The sequence below is a fragment of the Pecten maximus genome, chromosome 9 (genome assembly GCF_902652985.1).
Source record: "Pecten maximus chromosome 9, xPecMax1.1, whole genome shotgun sequence".
NCBI lineage: Eukaryota > Metazoa > Mollusca > Bivalvia > Pectinida > Pectinidae > Pecten > Pecten maximus.
Genome location: NC_047023.1, coordinates 37278002 through 37298004, shown reverse-complemented (window position 1 = coordinate 37298004; position 20003 = coordinate 37278002). Strand labels below are relative to the sequence as shown.

The following is a 20003-nucleotide window of genomic DNA, read 5'->3' as shown; positions in this document are numbered from 1 at the left end:
TTACCTGATGGACGCGTCTGATACAAAATTTGATAAATTTCTAACTTAATGTTTGGAAATGTTCCTTACCTGATGGGCGCGTCTGATGCAATATCTTTTAAATTTCTCACTCAACTTTTGGATATGAATTATAAGTGATCACACCAAATATTGACATGCTTTTTACGCATAACAAATATGCTGATTTAAATAGGCAATATGAAAAGAAGTTTGATTAGCCCAACCATATTGATCGTAATGATTTAAGTGCAGTAAGTGCTGTACTAAGATAAACGTGAAATAAATTAGTTTAAAATGAGAAATAAGGATAAACAATTTAATTACAGAAAACGTTGACAAGAGTGCTTAAATGACGCCGAACCATGATCAGATATGGCAATATTCAATATTTGTTAGTGTGTTAAGAACAAACTTGATCCAGACATATGGGGCAATAGAGCGTGCCGTACTACAGGGTATCCACATTACTGTATGTCCGATTTAAAGATGTTTAGAGTGTCATTAATAACTGATATCGTGTCAGTGCATGTCAATTACTATTTATCTAATAAGTGAACAAGGGTTGTGCAGTATATATGTGTTCGATAGATTAGAATACTTCAAGTTCCATCCCTTTAGCCCCTTAGTAAGCATGAATGACAAGTCCTATCAGGACATGACTACTATGTTTATACTATGTCTATGGTTATAGTGTATCTAACTCTTAATTTGTATTGAAAAAGTAATTTGTATTTGTTTTGTGTTATCCATGGTCTTTGTATATACAATTCATGGTAGTTAAACTATGCTCGATCATACTCTACATCATATATACATTATTGCCAACCACTAAATGCTCACAAATATATATATATACATTAAGCTGTTTTTAAAACAACGTATTCTCAATGAGTTAACTGTATGTAAAGCTACATTGTACATCAGTAACTGAGCCTTATATCACATTAACAATAGTATAATTAGCGACATAGATCTAATTAAACAAGCGATCGCCCCTTCTCGTAAAATAACTGACAATACTTAACGTCACACTATCGGTTATATGGGGTAATTTAGGGGGTTCAGTCCACAGCCCAATGTCACACTATTGTAAACGTGGAAATTTAGTTAACATATCGAAATTGCGAAATTAACCCCCCGCGAAAATAACTACGTTAAAGTATCGGTTATATGGAGTAATTTAGAATGTATGAACTCGTTACCTTTTATATTCTTTATATTGAATGATCTGACAATAAAAGCTTAATTGAGCGAAATCAGTGTCGATTTTTATTAAAATTCTTTATCGCTCAATCCAAAGTTTAAATTCTGAATGACCAATGTCACACTATAGTAAACGTGGAAATTTAGTTAACATATCGAAATCGCGAAATTAACCCCCGCGAAAATAACCACGTTTAGAATATCGGTTATATGGAGTAATTTAGACGGCTCAGTCCACAGACCAATGCCACACGCACAGGTTGTATTGGGCAGTGATTATTGAAACTTATCAGGTAACTCTGGCAGCTACCGGGCAAGCTTATCTGTGGAATAACCAAACCTTAGTAGGGAGGTAAACACAAACCCGATAAGGGTTCTCTATTCGTTCACGGGCGTGACCTTCGGGGAACAGGTATATTTGCAAACCTCGGGTAGGAAATGTTCACATGTGGTATTCTGTATTTGTTTAATATGTACACAACCCCACTGATACCGTTTTGTCACAAATTATATTCTTGTTTTTTTTTTCTTTTGTTTATTTACATGTAGGTAATATGAACGAAAACAAAAGAATATTTTCAAAATAAGTAACAAAATATCTCGATTATGATGAACAGTCATTTGGACAGCGGTAGGCCGTCTTATTACGTAAAATTAGTGATGCAACGGCACAAAACAGCATTAAGATTTGTTTTATATTTAATTATAAACACAAACAATGTATGGTCTAAATAATACTAATACAGAAATTAAAAGGTAAAGACAATTCCATTTAGTATAACGTGGTCTAAGTAAGAAAGAGTATTCTCCCTTTACCACGGAGATATCTATTGAATTATACATTACATATATTCGGTCCTAACACAATACATACAGTATATCGATTCATTATCTATAATAAGAGTATAATTTTAAAATCCCAGTGTGGATAGGAAGGCAACCAACAAAACATTACTATAACATGTCTGAGTAGGACAACGATAGGGTTTGTAGGGAAACACGAATTAGGTTTCATCTTACATCTGGTGTAGTAAGTAGTGCTCTGATTTATAATACCATTTAAAATATTGTTTTCCAAATATTGTTTTGGTGCTTCGCATTCGTGGGATATCAATATTCTGTCGTACTCGAAAATATATATCTTTCAACGGGAAACTATTCAATATCCTCTATATATTGTACTCTAGAAAATGCAATAAATATATTTTCTGGGAATGTTAATTCCTTTCCAATTTGTTTTTTGTTTTTTTGTTTTTTTTAATTTTGTGTCGTTTTCTATCGAATTCCCACCCTAATATCAATTGTGAGATGATAGGGATTTTGTAATTTTCATAATCCTTATGTATGTTCTTGTCATACCTACTGATTTGGCAAATTGCCGTAGTAATTTTGTTATGTGTTTTATCTTGTTGTAATAAACTTGTCATCTTCTGCTGGCCTATTTTCAATTCATATCACTCTTAATTTTTCTGTTTGTGGAGTGTGTATAAATACTATTTTAAAAAAACATTATAGTTGAGTAAACTCTGTTATGTTGTTAAACCATATATTGTAATGAAATCAGTAAAAACATCAAAACATCAAGAGTAACACCATTTATTAGATAAATAAATCATATATACAATTATAAAACTATGCAAACCATTATTTTCACGATCAAGAAAATAAGATCTGAGTCTAATACGCTCCTGAAATATTAATTACGAATGTATATTAGCGTGACAAAACCAACACAACAGGTGTATTAAAATTGAAATGAAACCTCGATTCGTTCATTTGCAAAATACTACTATCTCTCAAGGCCAACTTTGATATACAAGTGTTAGAGGAGTTTTAATCACGTCACTACATACTAACTTATACAAAGCAACCATAACTACTACATGTCTAGAGTATATGCTATTATACTGTAAACACACATAATGTGTCGTTATTAAACTGGTCGTGTACCTCCAATTATATATATGTTAAAGAAAGCAAACCAATAAGGGAAGCACGAATTTCGATAATATAAGATAACCGCTTAAAAATGTACGTTTATAGTAAATTAAGTTAAGGCGACATCACGTAAATGGTGGACTGGTAATAAACAAACAAGGCGACATCACGTAAATGGTGGACTGGTAGTAAACAAACAAAGGCGATATCACGTAAATGGTGAACTGGCAATACACAAACAAGGCGACATCACGTAAATGGTGAACTGGTAGTAAACAAACAAGGCGACATCACGTAAATGGTGGACTGTTAGTAAACAAACAAGGCGACATCACGTAAATGGTGGACTGGTAGTAAACAAACAAGGTGACATCACGTAAATGGTGAACTGGTAGTAAACAAACAAGGCGACATCACGTAAATGGTGGACTGGTAGTAAACAAACAAGGCGACATCACGTAAATGGTGAACTGGTAGTAAACAAACAAGGCGACATCACGTAAATGGTGGACTGGTAGTAAACAAACAAGGCGACATCACGTAAATGGTGGACTGGTAGTAAACAAACAAGGCGACATCACGTAAATGGTGGACTGGTAGTAAACAAACAAGGCGACATCTCGTAAATAGTGGACTGGTAGTAAACAAACAAGGCGACATCACGTAAATGGTGGACTGGTAGTAAACAAACAAGGCGACATCACGTAAATGGTGGACTGGTAGTAAACAAACAAGGCGACATCTCGTAAATGGTGGACTGGTAGTAAACAAACAAGGTGACATCACGTAAATGGAGAACTGGTAGTAAACAAACAAGGCGACATCACGTAAATGGTGGACTGGTAGTCAACAAACAAGGCGACATCACGTAAATGGTGGACTGGTAGTCAACAAACAAGGCGACATCACGTAAATGGTGAACTGGTAGTAAACAAACAAGGCGACATCACGTAAATGGTGGACTGGTAGTAAACAAACAAGGCGACATCACGTAAATGGTGGACTGGTAGTAAACAAACAAGGCGACATCTCGTAAATGATGAACTTGTAGTAAACAAACAAGGCGTCATCACGTAAATGGTGAACTGGTAGTAAACAAACAAGGCCACATCACGTAAATGGTGGACTGGTAGTAAACAAACAAGGCGACATCTCGTAAATGGTGGACTGGTAGTAAACAAACAAGGCGACACTGGTGTTCACACTTATGTATACGCAATATATATATATATTGATATATAGATATTTAATGAATTCATATTACATATCGTACCTTGAATAATGCACCGTTTCAAGATTATGATATTTTAATAAACTTACATACACACTCAGTATATATACATTTATCTTACTTAAATACAATTAAAACATTAAATGTTCTTATAGTGTCTATCTAAAAAAAAAATACATAATGTATATTCATATTAAATTATGCATGTATTAATCAGTTTTCCTCGTTCTGTACACATTCGCTTTCACTCATATCAACTTTTGCATTTATGCATCATAATATAACAATAGTTTCCAGTATGAACATCAATGTTAAAACATTTCAAAGAAATATAACAATAATTATTTTTCTGATTATTGAATCGTATGAAATTACTCGCAAATCCTTGTTAGACACATATGTTCCTGTAAATATAGAGCCAATAAACTTTGATCAATGAAATATTTGTTCCGTACAGCGAGACTTTTAGGGTGAAAACTTTATGTTTAGAAAGAATGTAGTTGAAAAATGACAATGCTTGACTATCCTAGTTTATAACGTAAGTGTAAACCTAAGTGAGTTTCGGAGGCAAGGTATTAGAATTACATAGAAATCACAAATGGAATAATTGTTTAACGTTGCATTGTTATTTTTTATTCTCATCCGTTAAAATTTTGTATTTAATACGAGTTCATAAATATGATCCACTAAATTAGTTTATTTTAAGGTATAGGAATACCTTAGTATTTATTGAAATTTAATATAACATTTAACCGAAATAACGATTGTTAGCAAAACCACTTGCGAACACAAATCTTCAGAAAGCTAACCACAACGCTCAACTCTCGAATAATAAAAATACACTCTGTTAGACTTCAGGTGAAAGCTTTGAAGTTATATGAAAACATCGGTGGTTTTGGCTGAATACGATACACAGAACTTGATATATTTAATACAGATAACGTTTGTAAAAAGTTAATTAGTCTTTTCGGTAGATATGGATATTCAGATCTTTTCGTGAATTTTAATATTCTAACTGATATAAAACAGAAAACATACTTTTGCACGTCACATTGAACTTATAAGATGCTACATCGGCGATGACAGATTGGTTATGGTCGAGTGAAGACAAGTATAAACTGCGCTACTGTACTGACTCTCTGATACAAGGTGACAAATTCGGACGCAGTTTTATTTTTTCATATTCATTTGCTGGTGTTAAGATATATCTTTCTATACCGTGGGTGTCATTTGTTGGTGTTAATAAGATATATTTTCTATACCGTGGGTGCCATTTCATGCATTTTTGTGACCGCCGCTGTAGCATCTTAGAAAAATAATGTCGTAGACATAGGTATAACACGATAAATGTAAATCGTTCACAAGTTCAAAACACTTCAACACATATTAGTAATTGTGCAAATATTAAGACTTTACACATCCAGTTTCGTAAACCCGACAACAGCTACTGGAGCTGTGGAGTTTTTACTAGCTGTTTTACTTTGTAAACTGTCGTCGATTTTGTCAATGTCGTGCATTGCCACATTCGTATCCTTTTGATTTGAAACTTTTACTTTGTTTTTGAGAAGGTAGACAGCTAAAACAATACCACAAAGACCAAAAACAGCCACACTAAGACCTATGTATAATGCCTTTGTCTTCGAACTGCTGTCATTGTCAGTAGATTTATCATTGTTACTCTCATTAGAAGTTTCTTTTGTAGTTTTAGAGTTCAATAAATTGTCTTGTGTGACAGATTCGGACACAGTTGACGACACTGCATTGGTACTTGCAGATGTGAAAATCTTTGTTAAGATTGGCATTTTAGTATTTTTAGGCGATGACATCACTAGCATGGTTGATGGTGATGTCACGTGTTTTCCACTACTTGGGACAGACGGTTGGTAAATTGTTGATGCTTGTGATGTTGGAAATGATCTTGATGTCTCTCCTGACAGTTTGATAGTAGAATGTGGTATATATGAGGAAGGAGGTAATGATGTTGAGGAATGCGCCCTTCCTGGTTGAGTAGTCAGTGGTTTGGATGAACTGGCCGTTGGAACAGCCCGTGTGGTTGTTGATGGCGACATTGATGCGCTGGCCGTAGACACAGTCTGTGTGGATCTTGATGACGACATTGATGTGCTGGCCGTAGAGGTTTGTGTGGATTTGGATGATGCCGAGCCTGTTTTGTGAAGAAAAAAGTAAATTTAGTACTATGTTAACAAGAGACAGGCCTGCATAAGCTATATTGAAACATGTTCCATTGCGCATATAAAAAGTGACAGGTTCAAATGCCAAAATTAATTCAACTCATCGAACTATCATGAGGACGTTATTGAATTCATCACGCGAGATTGTGCGAATGGATTTGAAAAAGACAAATAATTATTATAACAGTAAATCTACATAAATAGTCTTTGTTATCTACCATGTTGGCACAGTCCCCTTGTTAATAATACCTTTCCGTAATAGACCCATTACTTGCGCCGTGGCCTATATTAAAAATCGCATTAATTACACAATTTTCCGTGTCGGCTTATTAGCTTTTAAATGCCCTGCAATGACACAGTCGTAAAGCTCCGATAGCATGGCTGTATACTTTTACATGCACAATAAAATGACTAGTGCATCATAATACACGTGCTTTAGAAAGAATTTGAAAATTCTAAAGGGATCTGGAAATTAAGGAATGGAAGTTTGGCTCTTGGTTCCAAATAATGAATAAACCCAAATATCACCCATGTCTACACACACACGCATATATATATATGCCCAGAAATATGCTGTTGATGGTTAGATTTACAACGCATACCATTTCAAACCAGCATCATAAATGTATCTATACAAATGCTTTGCATTAAATGTCCTGTTGATGGTGTATAGATAATTTACCTGTTAAAGTTTCAAATACGTTTATTTCGTCAATACCAATTGGCCCATACGTGTCCGTTTTTATCGACTGGAACACAAGCTGTAAATAGAATGATGATCATGATACCTCATTCGAAATAAATATAAAATGTCACAACTCAAAGGGAACTTTGAAATTTTGCACGTTTTGAAATATATATTTCATTTGGTCTGAAAACAAACTAAATTACAAATACCAAATAAATTATAGATATTTGCAATATAGATCTAATCCATTTAACGGTTTAGTGTCACATGCCTTTATTGAAAAAGGTTTTTATTCATAAGCAATTACAGAAATAAAAACTAATTATTTCCAAGATAACATTCTACTAGAAGATATGATCTACAAATAACAAAGGGTAAAAGAAACTACAAGACTCACCTTGTAAGCAGACTGTGTTTTAACACTCAGTGCGACAGATTGCCATTCGGAATGTGCTTGTTTGTCTGTTGACCATATAGAGGCTTTTGCGCCAGAAATGAACTCCATCAAAACCTCTAAGTTTGACGACACGGACGGATTAATGTACCAAAACGTCAAACAAATGCCTGAACCATTGAAGACAGGACTTTTTAACTGTGCAATGGATCCGTGCGGTGTTGTTAATTGAGTCGTGTCGAGGACAATATACGGTCCTGGAAATAGGAAGCAAGGTTATGTCATTCGCAGATTATTAAACGTTAATAAGCCCCTACTCTGATAATCTGATGTGTACGACTTTAACAAATAAGCGTAATTAAAAAAAAAAAATGTTCATTTTATTATAAATGCTGTTAAAAATGTAAATTTTGTTTATTTTAAAACAATTGCTAACAAGTTATACGAAGTTATATTAATCACTCTCGTTGGTCCGGATGGAAGCGCGCCGCGAGGTGTCTGGGGGGGGGGGGGGGGGGGGGGGGGGGGGGGGGGGATATACAAACTACTCAACTGACTACTCACGAGGCTAATATTTAAACAACACCTACATGTATAAAGGCTGATTAGCACTAGATTTTCTTCAAAAAACACACAAACTTTCTGTAGTGAACGCATAACATTTTTAATAACTGCGAATATATCGAAATTTAAATCCGCTGTCAATATTACTTACTTTTCATTACATGCAGGAGACAATCCCTGTGTAAGAAACCCTGTATAACAAGTCGCTGCTTGTTATTTGTCTCTTTACCTTATATCAATATGTTACATTAGTGTTATTAGAGGAGTATTACAAAGATATGAGCACCTTTCTCATCATAAAGTGAGGGTTTGATATAGTAAAATGAATTAAATAAAACTGCATCATACCGATGTATCATCTTTCAAACTCTCGTCAGTGGTGTTAGAGACATTATACAGATGTATGTCAGTGGTGTTAGAGACATTATACAGATGTATGTCAGTGGTGTTAGAGACATTATACAGATATATGTCAGTGGTGTTAGAGACATTATACAGATGTATGTCAGTGGTGTTAGAGACATTATACAGATGTATGTCAGTGGTGTTAGAGACATTATACAGATGTATGTCAGTGGTGTTAGAGACATTATACAGATGTATGTCAGTGGTGTTAGAGACATTATACAGATGTATGTCAGTGATGTTAGAGACATTATACAGATATATGTCAGTGGTGTTAGAGACATTATACAGATGTATGTCAGTGGTGTTAGAGACATTATACAGATGTATGTCAGTGGTGTTAGAGACATTATACAGATATATGTCAGTGGTGTTAGAGACATTATACAGATATATGTCAGTGGTGTTAGAGACATTATACAGATGTATGTCAGTGATGTTAGAGACATTATACAGATGTATGTCAGTGGTGTTAGAGACATTATACAGATGTATGTCAGTGGTGTTAGAGACATTATACAGATATATGTCAGTGGTGTTAGAGACATTATACAGATATATGTCAGTGGTGTTAGAGACATTATACAGATGTATGTCAGTGGTGTTAGAGACATTATACAGATGTATGTCAGTGGTGTTAGAGACATTATACAGATGTATGTCAGTGGTGTTAGAGACATTATACAGATGTATGTCAGTGGTGTTAGAGACATTATACAGATGTATGTCAGTGGTGTTAGAGACATTATACAGATGTATGTCAGTGGTGTTAGAGACATTATACAGATGTATGTCAGTGGTGTTAGAGACATTATACAGATGTATGTCAGTGGTGTTAGAGACATTATACAGATGTATGTCAGTGGTGTTAGAGACATTATACAGATATATGTCAGTGATGTTAGAGACATTATACAGATATATGTCAGTGGTGTTAGAGACATTATACAGATGTATGTCAGTGGTGTTAGAGACATTATACAGATGTATGTCAGTGGTGTTAGAGACATTATACAGATGTATGTCAGTGGTGTTAGAGACATTATACAGATGTATGTCAGTGGTGTTAGAGACATTATACAGATATATGTCAGTGGTGTTAGAGACATTATACAGATATATGTCAGTGATGTTAGAGACATTATACAGATGTATGTCAGTGATGTTAGAGACATTATACAGATGTATGTCAGTGGTGTTAGAGACATTATACAGATATATGTCAGTGGTGTTAGAGACATTATACAGATATATGTCAGTGATGTTAGAGACATTATACAGATGTATGTCAGTGATGTTAGAGACATTATACAGATGTATGTCAGTGATGTTAGAGACATTATACAGATGTATGTCAGTGATGTTAGAGACATTATACAGATGTATGTCAGTGATGTTAGAGACATTATACAGATATATGTCAGTGGTGTTAGAGACATTATACAGATGTATGTCAGTGATGTTAGAGACATTATACAGATGTATGTCAGTGGTGTTAGAGACATTATACAGATGTATGTCAGTGATGTTAGAGACATTATACAGATGTATGTCAGTGATGCTAAGAGTCTAAAATGCAGACACTTAATTAGGAGCTGACAGAGAAAATACAAATATAGGTCGAACAGAATATTAAAACATAGATAAAGATTATCTACAAGGTAGGTTAGCATATTTGAATACTCTAATATTTCAAAAATATTCCATCGAAAGACATCCCTTACACTGAAAATAAACCATTACAATTGCATGCAGCACGTTACAGACGAACATGATATTAAGCGGGGACAAAACCTTTACTAACATTAATTGATGGTCGGGTTTCACAGTGGTAATAATGGTTCGATTCCGCGATCGGATGTGAAAAGTTATGGGGTAACCTGCCCGACCACCTGGGTTTTCCACGGGTACGCCAGTTTCCTCACACTTAGACCCCTCGAGGGCTTCTATCTGGGCCAACAAGCCTGATTAATATTTGATATTACTTGTTTCGTAATTGTTGTAAAAATAAATCAAGTTTTCATTCAACATTAATTACATACTAGATATTTTTTTGCATTTATAATTATTCACCATGCTCGTATACCCTACCCGTTTTTCCTCCTGTGATCCTGGGATATGAATCGTTGAGCTGAATCCACTGTAGTTTATCCCCTACAGATGAATACGAACATGCAGAGGAATCGAACGAGCACGACATATCAGCGATGTGTTGGTCGTCATGATCACTACAAACAGGGTCGACTTCAAATGGAGGAGGAGGGAGGGTCGTTGTCGTTGATGGAATGGGCATTGTTGTTACGGGGCCTAAAATAAAAATGGATTGAATGCTGTGGTACTGTGATTTTCTAGAATCAAACTTATTGACCTTAGGTATAAGGTGACTGCTTTTACAGAAAAAAATATAGGTATTATTTGTTACTCCGCTTATGTGATATTGATTTTACTACAATGAAACATAATTTTCTCTTTCATTTATTTACTTTGTATTTATTCATTTTTTTTTCTTTTTTGCTTTTCTTTGAATTCAAAGGTATCCATGTTTTTCGAAAGTCCCTTCGATGGAATGTTCAGAATTAAGCTGGCGAGAGTACTCACAATGGACGCCCCCTTCCATAAGTCAGTTTATACATGTACAAATAATTGGGCACAGTTTGAATCATTGTCTTCTCTATATAAAAAGTTCATGGAATCATTTAACTTTATTTGTGTTGTCGCTTATTACAATTATTCGCATGTAAATTTATTCAATTGATTAATTAATTTCCATTTCAAACAGTTACTATTCACTTCTTCTTTAAATATATAAATGGAATATACGAAAAGTGTCAATATTTGGGTACCCTCATCTTATGTTGTAAATTTGGAAACAATGTGAATTGTCTATTATATTTGAGATAAGCATGCACTCGCCCAACTACTTCAAATATTTACCAGGTTTCAAAATTATGTGGGTTTCGAAAGAAGCGGTGTAGCATTATGCTTTGCCTGCCATTGCCCGTTAACATTTTCTTTGTATGAGGTAAGAATAAAAATATTATCTTATGGGAAGCAAGTCTTCCAAGCAAGAACGATTATTGACAGTTTAAATATCAAAGCAATCTCTGTATTAGGCAGACAACATAAACACAACTATCAATTACGTAACACCATTGTGGTTTCATACGTACATGGTCCATTTTCCAAAGACATATCGTCAACTCCGATGACGGCACCAGGTTCTCCAGCATAGGATCCCTTGATTTCTATCTGTGAAACACAATCAAGCACATTTATTCATTTTGCTATTTTCAACTATTCTTTATTTAAATATTAGAATATGTTCGTCAATGAGCTCATTGATGACAAAGGCACAAAATTATCAAAGTTTATTTCTATGAATATCCCTTAAATAACAATAAACATGCATTAGTTAATGGAAACCTAAGTTAAAAAGTCTTCCAAGTTCCCATGACTCTGGAAGTTCTTAAAGTTAACAAGATCCAAAGACTCCAGAGCTTTTCAAAATTTCATGAATCTAAGGCTTTCAAGTTCCTCAAATACCCAAGTTTCCAAGCATTCCAAGTTCCAAAGTATTCCAAGTGTCCAAGACGCTAACCGTTTCCAAAATATCTCAGTTTCAAGTTCCCAAGTTCTACTAGTGTCTTTAAGAGGACTTCGTGACAAATGAAAAGAAAAATAATTTTCTGCATTTCAATAATCAAAATTTACAGATGATCGACAATACCTGGAAAGTGTCAGAACTCTGCAAATCGACCTGTAGACTTTGCCAGTGTTGGCCTTGGTAGCCGCTGAGGTGTTCCAACAAGTGTAACTCTCCATTTTGAACCTTTCTCTTATACACGGTGATTGTGCCACTCAAAGTACTTGGCATGATGTAGGCTAGGCGGAAGCAGGCGGCCGTATTTGCTTCAAGAGCCGGGGAACGGATGGACGCCACATCACCGCGGTGTGCCTGGGCGCCATTGGGACGAAGGGACAGAAATGTTCCTGTGAAATATTATTTTCAAATTTTAGATAAGTAATTACATATGCATTTTCCTAAAAATTATGTTGTTTTGTTGTGCATGTCTGTTCATGAGATAACGAATATGTCACTTTAATTTGATTTGTCATCTGTTCTAAATCATAAGAATAATTTCAGTTGCCATTTACCTGATCCCGTTGTGTTGTCCCCCATGACGTAAACTCGTTTGAGGACCGTTAATGGACTCTTTGTCCTTTCCCACAAAACGTAGCCGGGATCAGTCACCGGCGGAGAAAACCCGCACGTGTCCAACTCAAAGTTACAGGATAAAGGAAGCGGCACAGGGGACGGCAGAGTGGTGGTTGGAGGGGTCGTAGTTGTAGTTAATGTAACTTAATTACAATACAAATAATGATTATAGCAGGAATCGCGATGTGCAATACCAGGGTATTTAGACACAAAAAAAGTATTATATTTAGATATGATACCTGTACGTATTGAGATTTAAAATTTTCAGCTTTTAAGCGTGTTAATCCTATCATCTCAGATTGCTGAAGTAAATTATTTGTGTGTCTTTGAATAAAATAATAAGTTGTTTAATGAAACCTTCGGCTTTTTACGCCTCCTGTCTTAGTTTGAAATCAGGATAATACAACACACAATATGTAATAACTAATGTTACAAACCTACGCAAACAGAACACGTATTACTCCACGTATCTATACTACTCACTGTTAGTAAGGATGGTGTCGTCAATAGCTAGGTCGCTTAGGTAGTGGTACTTCGTTTGGGCCTCAAATAGTATCTATTAAGTAGATAAAATGGCCTAAACATTAGTTACATAACAACAAGCATCATTTATTAGCACCATCATCAATTTGATAGTGTTTTGCGTTTAGTTGCGTTTTAGTTTTGATTATATGTCCTTTTTTTTTTTTTTATGTAAAGTTTTTTGGTTCCAAATGCGTATGGTATCTACTCCTCGATTGTAAATGTTATTAAAACATCGGAACTTTTTCTCTTGACCGTTTGACGTAATCCTTTTGATTTTTATTCTTATACTTTCACCTTCAGCCTTCAGTCTGAATGTTGTATAATGCTCTAATTTGGTTATAAATGTGCTCGTTCTAGATTTTCTTTATTTCAAATGCTGATGAAAATGTGCGGTTTTGTACCCTAGTGTTGGGATAGTCATTCCGACGTATAAGATATCGATAAAGATATATGTGTAGGTAACAAAGATGTGGAGACACTTTCCGATCTCTTTTTTAGAACATTGTTTCAGCACAAAATTCATTTGAATCTAACCAAGATCTGCATTGAGTGTGTCGTTGATGAAGCAAAGACGCTTAACCTTCCGGGGTATCTAATCTGATTCGTGATGTTTATAAAAGGCGTTTCTAACGGTTCTATAAAAGGGGATTGACCTAGTTTTATATAACTTTAAGAAATAACATTAGGAACACGTAAATGTTCTTTTTGTGTAAGGGGGCATTTCTACGGAATGACTTACTGTGTACATTCCGGGCGACAGGTTAACGACCGCCTGGATCCAATCCGGCCCCTGACGACCATTTCGTGACCACACGTTTTGGGTGTCTCCATCGGAAAATGTCTGGTATAAACTTAGGGATCCAACCCCTAAGCCATTCATTATGTACCAAAAAGAAAATTGAAGCTGTACATCTGAGTCAATGGCGTTACTCGATAATACGGCCTTCCAAGAGGAGTTCCTTGCTTCCATTCCTCGGATGTAGGCGTACCTTCCATCTAGTTTGGACACAGATATAATCTTTATTAGTTAGAGAAAATGTCGAAATTAAAGCTAAACACTTTAACGAATTTTGATAATGCAGAAGGGATTTTATCGAGATTATAATCAAACTTACAAAATGTCGAACATTCTGTAGTTAAACACTTTGTGACTATGATATAGAAGAAATCAAACATACCTCCATTGGTATGATCCGATTTAGGAGCAGATAATCCTTTCACGTCGTTACTATCTCCGATATGCCAGTCAAAGTCACTGTGGTCGCCGATGCGCCATGAACAGGAACTGTTCTCGAACGTGCAGTTGATGGCGGAATCATTGCCTGTCATACATAAATAAGTAATCACCTGTAATAATGTCGCAACTTCAATGTAATGCCAATGTGCCAAAATACCGTTCTTGTTAATTTGAAAATCTCTAAATTCGTAATCCACAAATGAATGTCATCTAGTGATAAAATGGAAGAATAATTAAAACGCTATTTAAGCACGAATAACGAAAATAAACCAACAGAATGTAAGTTTTTTTTTAAATAAAAACCTTTGAAATTGAATTACCATAAAATTCTTTGGGAATAGTTGCCGTTGTCGTTTCCTCGAGGTACATAGCCGCTGTCGTCTGCTCGCAATACAGATGGTGACTATTGTTCGGTAAATCGACAGATTTCACCGTATAAACATTGACGTCATCTAATCCGGTCACGTGTGAACTGTCTTCTTTCTCCATTTTAAAAATCACCTACCAGAAAGGAAATCATCATAAATGACATATTATGTTGACACATAACATCAAGTGGCCTCGGAAGGTCTATATCTATTCATTCGATTCAGAATAATGTTGATAATTAAATTGAGATAAATCATCATTTCACTGTCCTTTTTTAAGTGTTGAATGAGTAATCACCCAATTGTGAGAGAGCCTTATGTTAAATTTACCTTATATGAAGTCTCCATCTGTAGCAGTAATGATACCTGCGTCCATTTGTATTTATCAGTATGACCTTGCCAGGCTAAATTTCTGCGACCGGTTGGACACTCCACGACAACCTGTAGATTTGTTGTGGCACTGCCTCGTTTATCAAACCAGAACTCGACACACACAGCACCTACAGACATCTCCGGTAACGCCAGTTCGAAAGAAGTCCCAGCCATTGCTCTAGCAGAACTCTCATGCGGTTGAACGTAAAACCCTGGACACAAATTTACTTTATGTGATATTTGATGATGGATATTGACACATACAATTTTACCTCATCTTATGCTAAAAGCATGGTTAATTAAATACTTTTACTTTAGTTACGATAGTCAAGAAAAGGGAAGAAACCCTTGTAATCAGTTGAACTTTTGAGACACAAATCAAATTGAAAAATGTTGATTGCATATTCAAACAGATAACATGTGTATCTCACTGCGATTGAATATATCGCTTAATTCTCTTAGATGTAGAAATAAAAGTTTGTTACGACGAGACATCAATTTCATGACTTTTGTGTATTATTGTTAGGGGAGGGGGTATAAAATTTATCCTAACGAGAATGGGTAGAGGTATAATGAATGAATACATTCGACTTTTAAAGTAATACCAGCATTCATTCTTTAAATTAACAGACCGGACACCTTAGTTCATGGATTCAGAATATAAATATTCTTAATTTATCTAAATCTAAATCTGAAAATTGAATTTGAAAAATCAAAGGGTTAAATTACCTTTCCTTCCTCAAGACTCTAACCAGATATTACAGTTGAGGATTACTTGTCAGTTAATAGCTGAGCTCGACACTATGTATATCTACATTCTAACCTTTGTTGTTTGTGTGTTGTCCTGTCGATCCAAATCCCAAGAATCCTCCCACGGTGTCTTTTTTTAACTCCCATATGGCATCAGGGTTCAGATTCTGATATGTACACAAGTCTCTATCGAAAGAACAACTTGCGTTTCTTATTTTCTCAAGCCTGAACGATGCACAGGAATTGATGACAGAAACATTCCTGCATAAGGGACATCTGATGTAACAGGCCCTACAGGAACAAGATACATACAACTGTCAGAGACGCTTAGATACTCAGTAACAGGCCCTACAGGAACAAGATACATACAACTGTAAGGGATTCTTAAATACTCAGTAACAGGTCAAATAAAACCAGAATACTAACATTAGCGAGAACTTCGTATTCAGTTCACGTTATAGTCATACAAGACACTAGCACCAGCTACACGTATAACGTTATTGGTCGACTACATATATTCATACTCCTGTGTTACATCAACATGCATGTTACGGTTCTCGATAAAAATAATGTTTTATGAAAGTGATTATAGTTCCCATTATTCATCTCTGATTGTTACTATAATAATGTGGTCGGCAACGTTCGCTTAGTGATAGTCATTATGGATAGAAAGCATGCACGCCTCTGCTATACCAGTGAATGTTTAAACGGTAATATTCTATTTTTGTGATGTATGATAAACTTGTATTGGTGGATTTATTTCCATTTGAGGATTTATCGAACAAAGGCTTTGTCACCACCTTTCTCTTCACTTTTATATACATTTATGATGTATTGCCATTAAACAACAAGGAATGTGGTGATCGTATTGCCATTAAACAACAAGGAATGGGGTGATCGTGTTGCCATTACTCAATAAGGGATGGGGTGATCGTGTTGCCATTACTCAATAAGGGATGGGGTGATCGTGCTGCCATTACACAATAAGGGATGTGCTGATCGTGTTACCATTTAACTCAGGGGGAGGGGGAAAAAAAAAAAAAAAATTGTGTTTGACGTGTTGTCTTAAACACAGGAATAGGGGGATCGTGTTGCCAATTACACAATAGGGATAGGGGGATCGTGTTGCTATTAAACAACAAGGGATGTGCTGATTGTGTTGTCATTACACAACAAGGAATGGGGTGATCGTGTTGCCATTTAACTACAAGGATGTGCTGATCGTATTGCCATTACACAACAAGGAATGGGGTGATCGTGTTGCCATTACACAACAAGGGATGTGCTGATCGTGTTGCCATTTAACAACAATGGATGTAGTGATCGTGTTGTCATTAAACAACAAGGAATGGGCTGATCGTGTTGCCATTACACAATAAGGGATGTGCTGATCGTGTTGCCATTTAACTACAAGGATGTGCTGGTCGTGTTGCTATTAAACAACAAGGGATGGGGTGATCGTGTTGGCATTGCCATTGTCATTGTTGGCGTTAAACAACAAGGAATGGGGTGATCGTGAAAGACTTTGCAGCAAGTTGGTTACTTATAATGTGTCTGACGCAGTGCGCATGTCTTTAATCGCAAGTGGTACCGAGTTCAAACGTTTCTCGTGACGGCCATGAACTATTTTGTGCAGATTACTACCTACCTGTGCGATTTACAATTTGTTTACACATATAGTGATGGGCAATACTCGTCTATTTAGACAATTTTAGATGACTTAGAGCAGAACTTCAAATAGGTCTCACCTGCTGGGGAAAGATACTTGTTTTATGATATTTGCAAATGTGGTAGCGTAGACACGAAACCCCCCTTTTTTTTATTAAAAAAAGATTGATATGGAAAATGGCGTTTACCAATCAATGAAGGGTTGAGATAATGACAGGAAATATCAAACAATGTGTGATGTTTAAGGAAATGACACATCTTCAATAGTCCTAATGCTGGTAATTGTATCTTTGAACGTTTAGAAATCGAGTTAATTTGATACGTATACTTTTCGCCAGTTATTTGACTACATTAAACGCTGGTCTGTTTTATCACTACAGAAGGAGCATCATATCTAGAGTTAGGATTCTTACTCGAACCAGAAGACTTGTATCAAATCATGATTATGACATCAAGTTAGTTATACATTAATATACTAGTATTGTTGTTTTAATGATTATGACATTAAGTTAGTTATACATTAATATACTAGTATTGTTGTTTGAATGATTATGATATCAAGTTAGTTATACATTAATATACTAGTACTGTTGTTTTAATGATTATGATATCAAGTTAGTTATACATTAATATACTAATACTATTGTTTTAATGGTTTCGGTGAATATCAGCCCTTGAAATCTAACATTAAGAATATGGACCGATTACAAAAGTGATAACATAATTTTGCATTGTCTTTCAATTTTAGGGTGAATTTATTATATACATCAATTACAATATAGATTAATCAATAATAACGATGAGGACCTCCATTAAACAACAAATGTAAAACTGGTGTCAATGTAATGATGTATTTTAAGATTGGCGTTTACGTTCCTATTGAACTTTTCACGAAACGTCATCAAAAAATAGAGGCATGGAAATTTCGCGAATCGATAAGGCATTATTACCGACGACAGATAAGAGGATTGACTAAGTGGACACAGCCCGACTGATAGACCATTCTAAGATAACTAGTCATTATATGTCTGAGTCGTGACATGTTTCATGTTTACAGCATCACGGAATAAACTTGTAAAATTAATCTGATGAATGATCTTCGACAATCGATATAAAGTACACTTAAAGGTTCTAAACAAACAATGATAACATATAACTTTGTACAATGTGCGTTATGGCAAGAACTGTTTCAAATGTAGTTTCCAGAAGTTACAGGGAAACGGCTTCCTATACACGTGTATCTTTGTAATAGAGATCATCTATATTTTATTGTTATTTTTCTTTTTCTTTAGTTTTGCCCTCGTTGTTACTTTATTTAATTCGTGCTGTAATTTATAAATCAATTCAGGGTAAAATTGACAGAAAATGTGAAATTATCTTAATTTTGATATTTCATCGAAACCAAAATGGTATTATCGAATAAATATATAAATAACTACATGGGTAATACAACTATTCAAATATATAGTATACAAATGTATCTTTGTTCAAGTTTGATATATAATTGTTTATATTAACTGCATTATTTAAGCACTAAAAATATTACGCAAGATAACGGTGTTTATAAAGATTTTGCAGTGCTAAGTGATCTGCTAAAATTGATTATGCTTAAAAAATATGGATATGGTGACAAAGCCTTTGTTCGATAAATCCACAAATGGAAATAAATCCACCATTACAAGTGTATCATACATCACAAAGAAAATATAACATGAATAAAAAGATATATCAATATGATAAAACGTTTGTAACAAATTGTTAATTTTACGTTGAAAATGACGGGGAAAAAATATATAGGAATGATAAGATTGTAAACTTACCTGACAATACGATTATAAGCAGCGAGATCACTGACAGTCTACAATCCATTGTGATTATCACTGGACGAGAGGATTTACTGAATGAAATGTAGTAATGTGTGTGATAGAGGTATATATTGAGTCCCCGTAGATAGGTCGACCTGCCTGATCCTGACCCAGCAGATGATAACATCCTGATTGCATTTCCAGGGCGCACTGATAACATTGTGAATATATTTATTTGTATGGCTTAATATTAGTGAGTAGTTTTAATTGATATGCCAAATACGACTTGGCAGAGATGGAAAGTGTGTTACGGGGTCAGTAATGAGCTTCGTACCAGAGTTACTCTCACTATTCCAAGCGTGTCTTGGAGCTAGTTACGAGAACATGCCATTCATCAACAGGGAATGGACAAAGCACAGATGACGTATTGATAGCAGTAGCGTTTCC

The 20003-nt window shown here is 35.1% G+C and overlaps 1 protein-coding gene across 1 annotated transcript; it reads right to left on the bottom strand.

Moving 5' to 3' along the window:
* Window positions 1-2785: 2785 nt before the first annotated feature.
* Window positions 2786-19634, bottom strand: LOC117335035 (MAM and LDL-receptor class A domain-containing protein 1-like). The gene is made up of 14 exons (XM_033894945.1): window positions 19572-19634; window positions 16157-16374; window positions 15292-15545; window positions 14914-15094; window positions 14535-14678; window positions 14096-14352; window positions 13315-13387; window positions 12771-12974; window positions 12343-12605; window positions 11786-11864; window positions 10707-10922; window positions 7650-7903; window positions 7247-7325; window positions 2786-6536 (listed from the first exon to the last, which is right to left on the bottom strand). The coding sequence occupies exons 3-14, from the start codon at window positions 15505-15507 to the stop codon at window positions 5785-5787; spliced, it is 2718 nt and encodes a 905-aa protein (XP_033750836.1). The 5' UTR covers window positions 15508-15545; window positions 16157-16374; window positions 19572-19634; the 3' UTR covers window positions 2786-5784.
* Window positions 19635-20003: the final 369 nt, after the last annotated feature.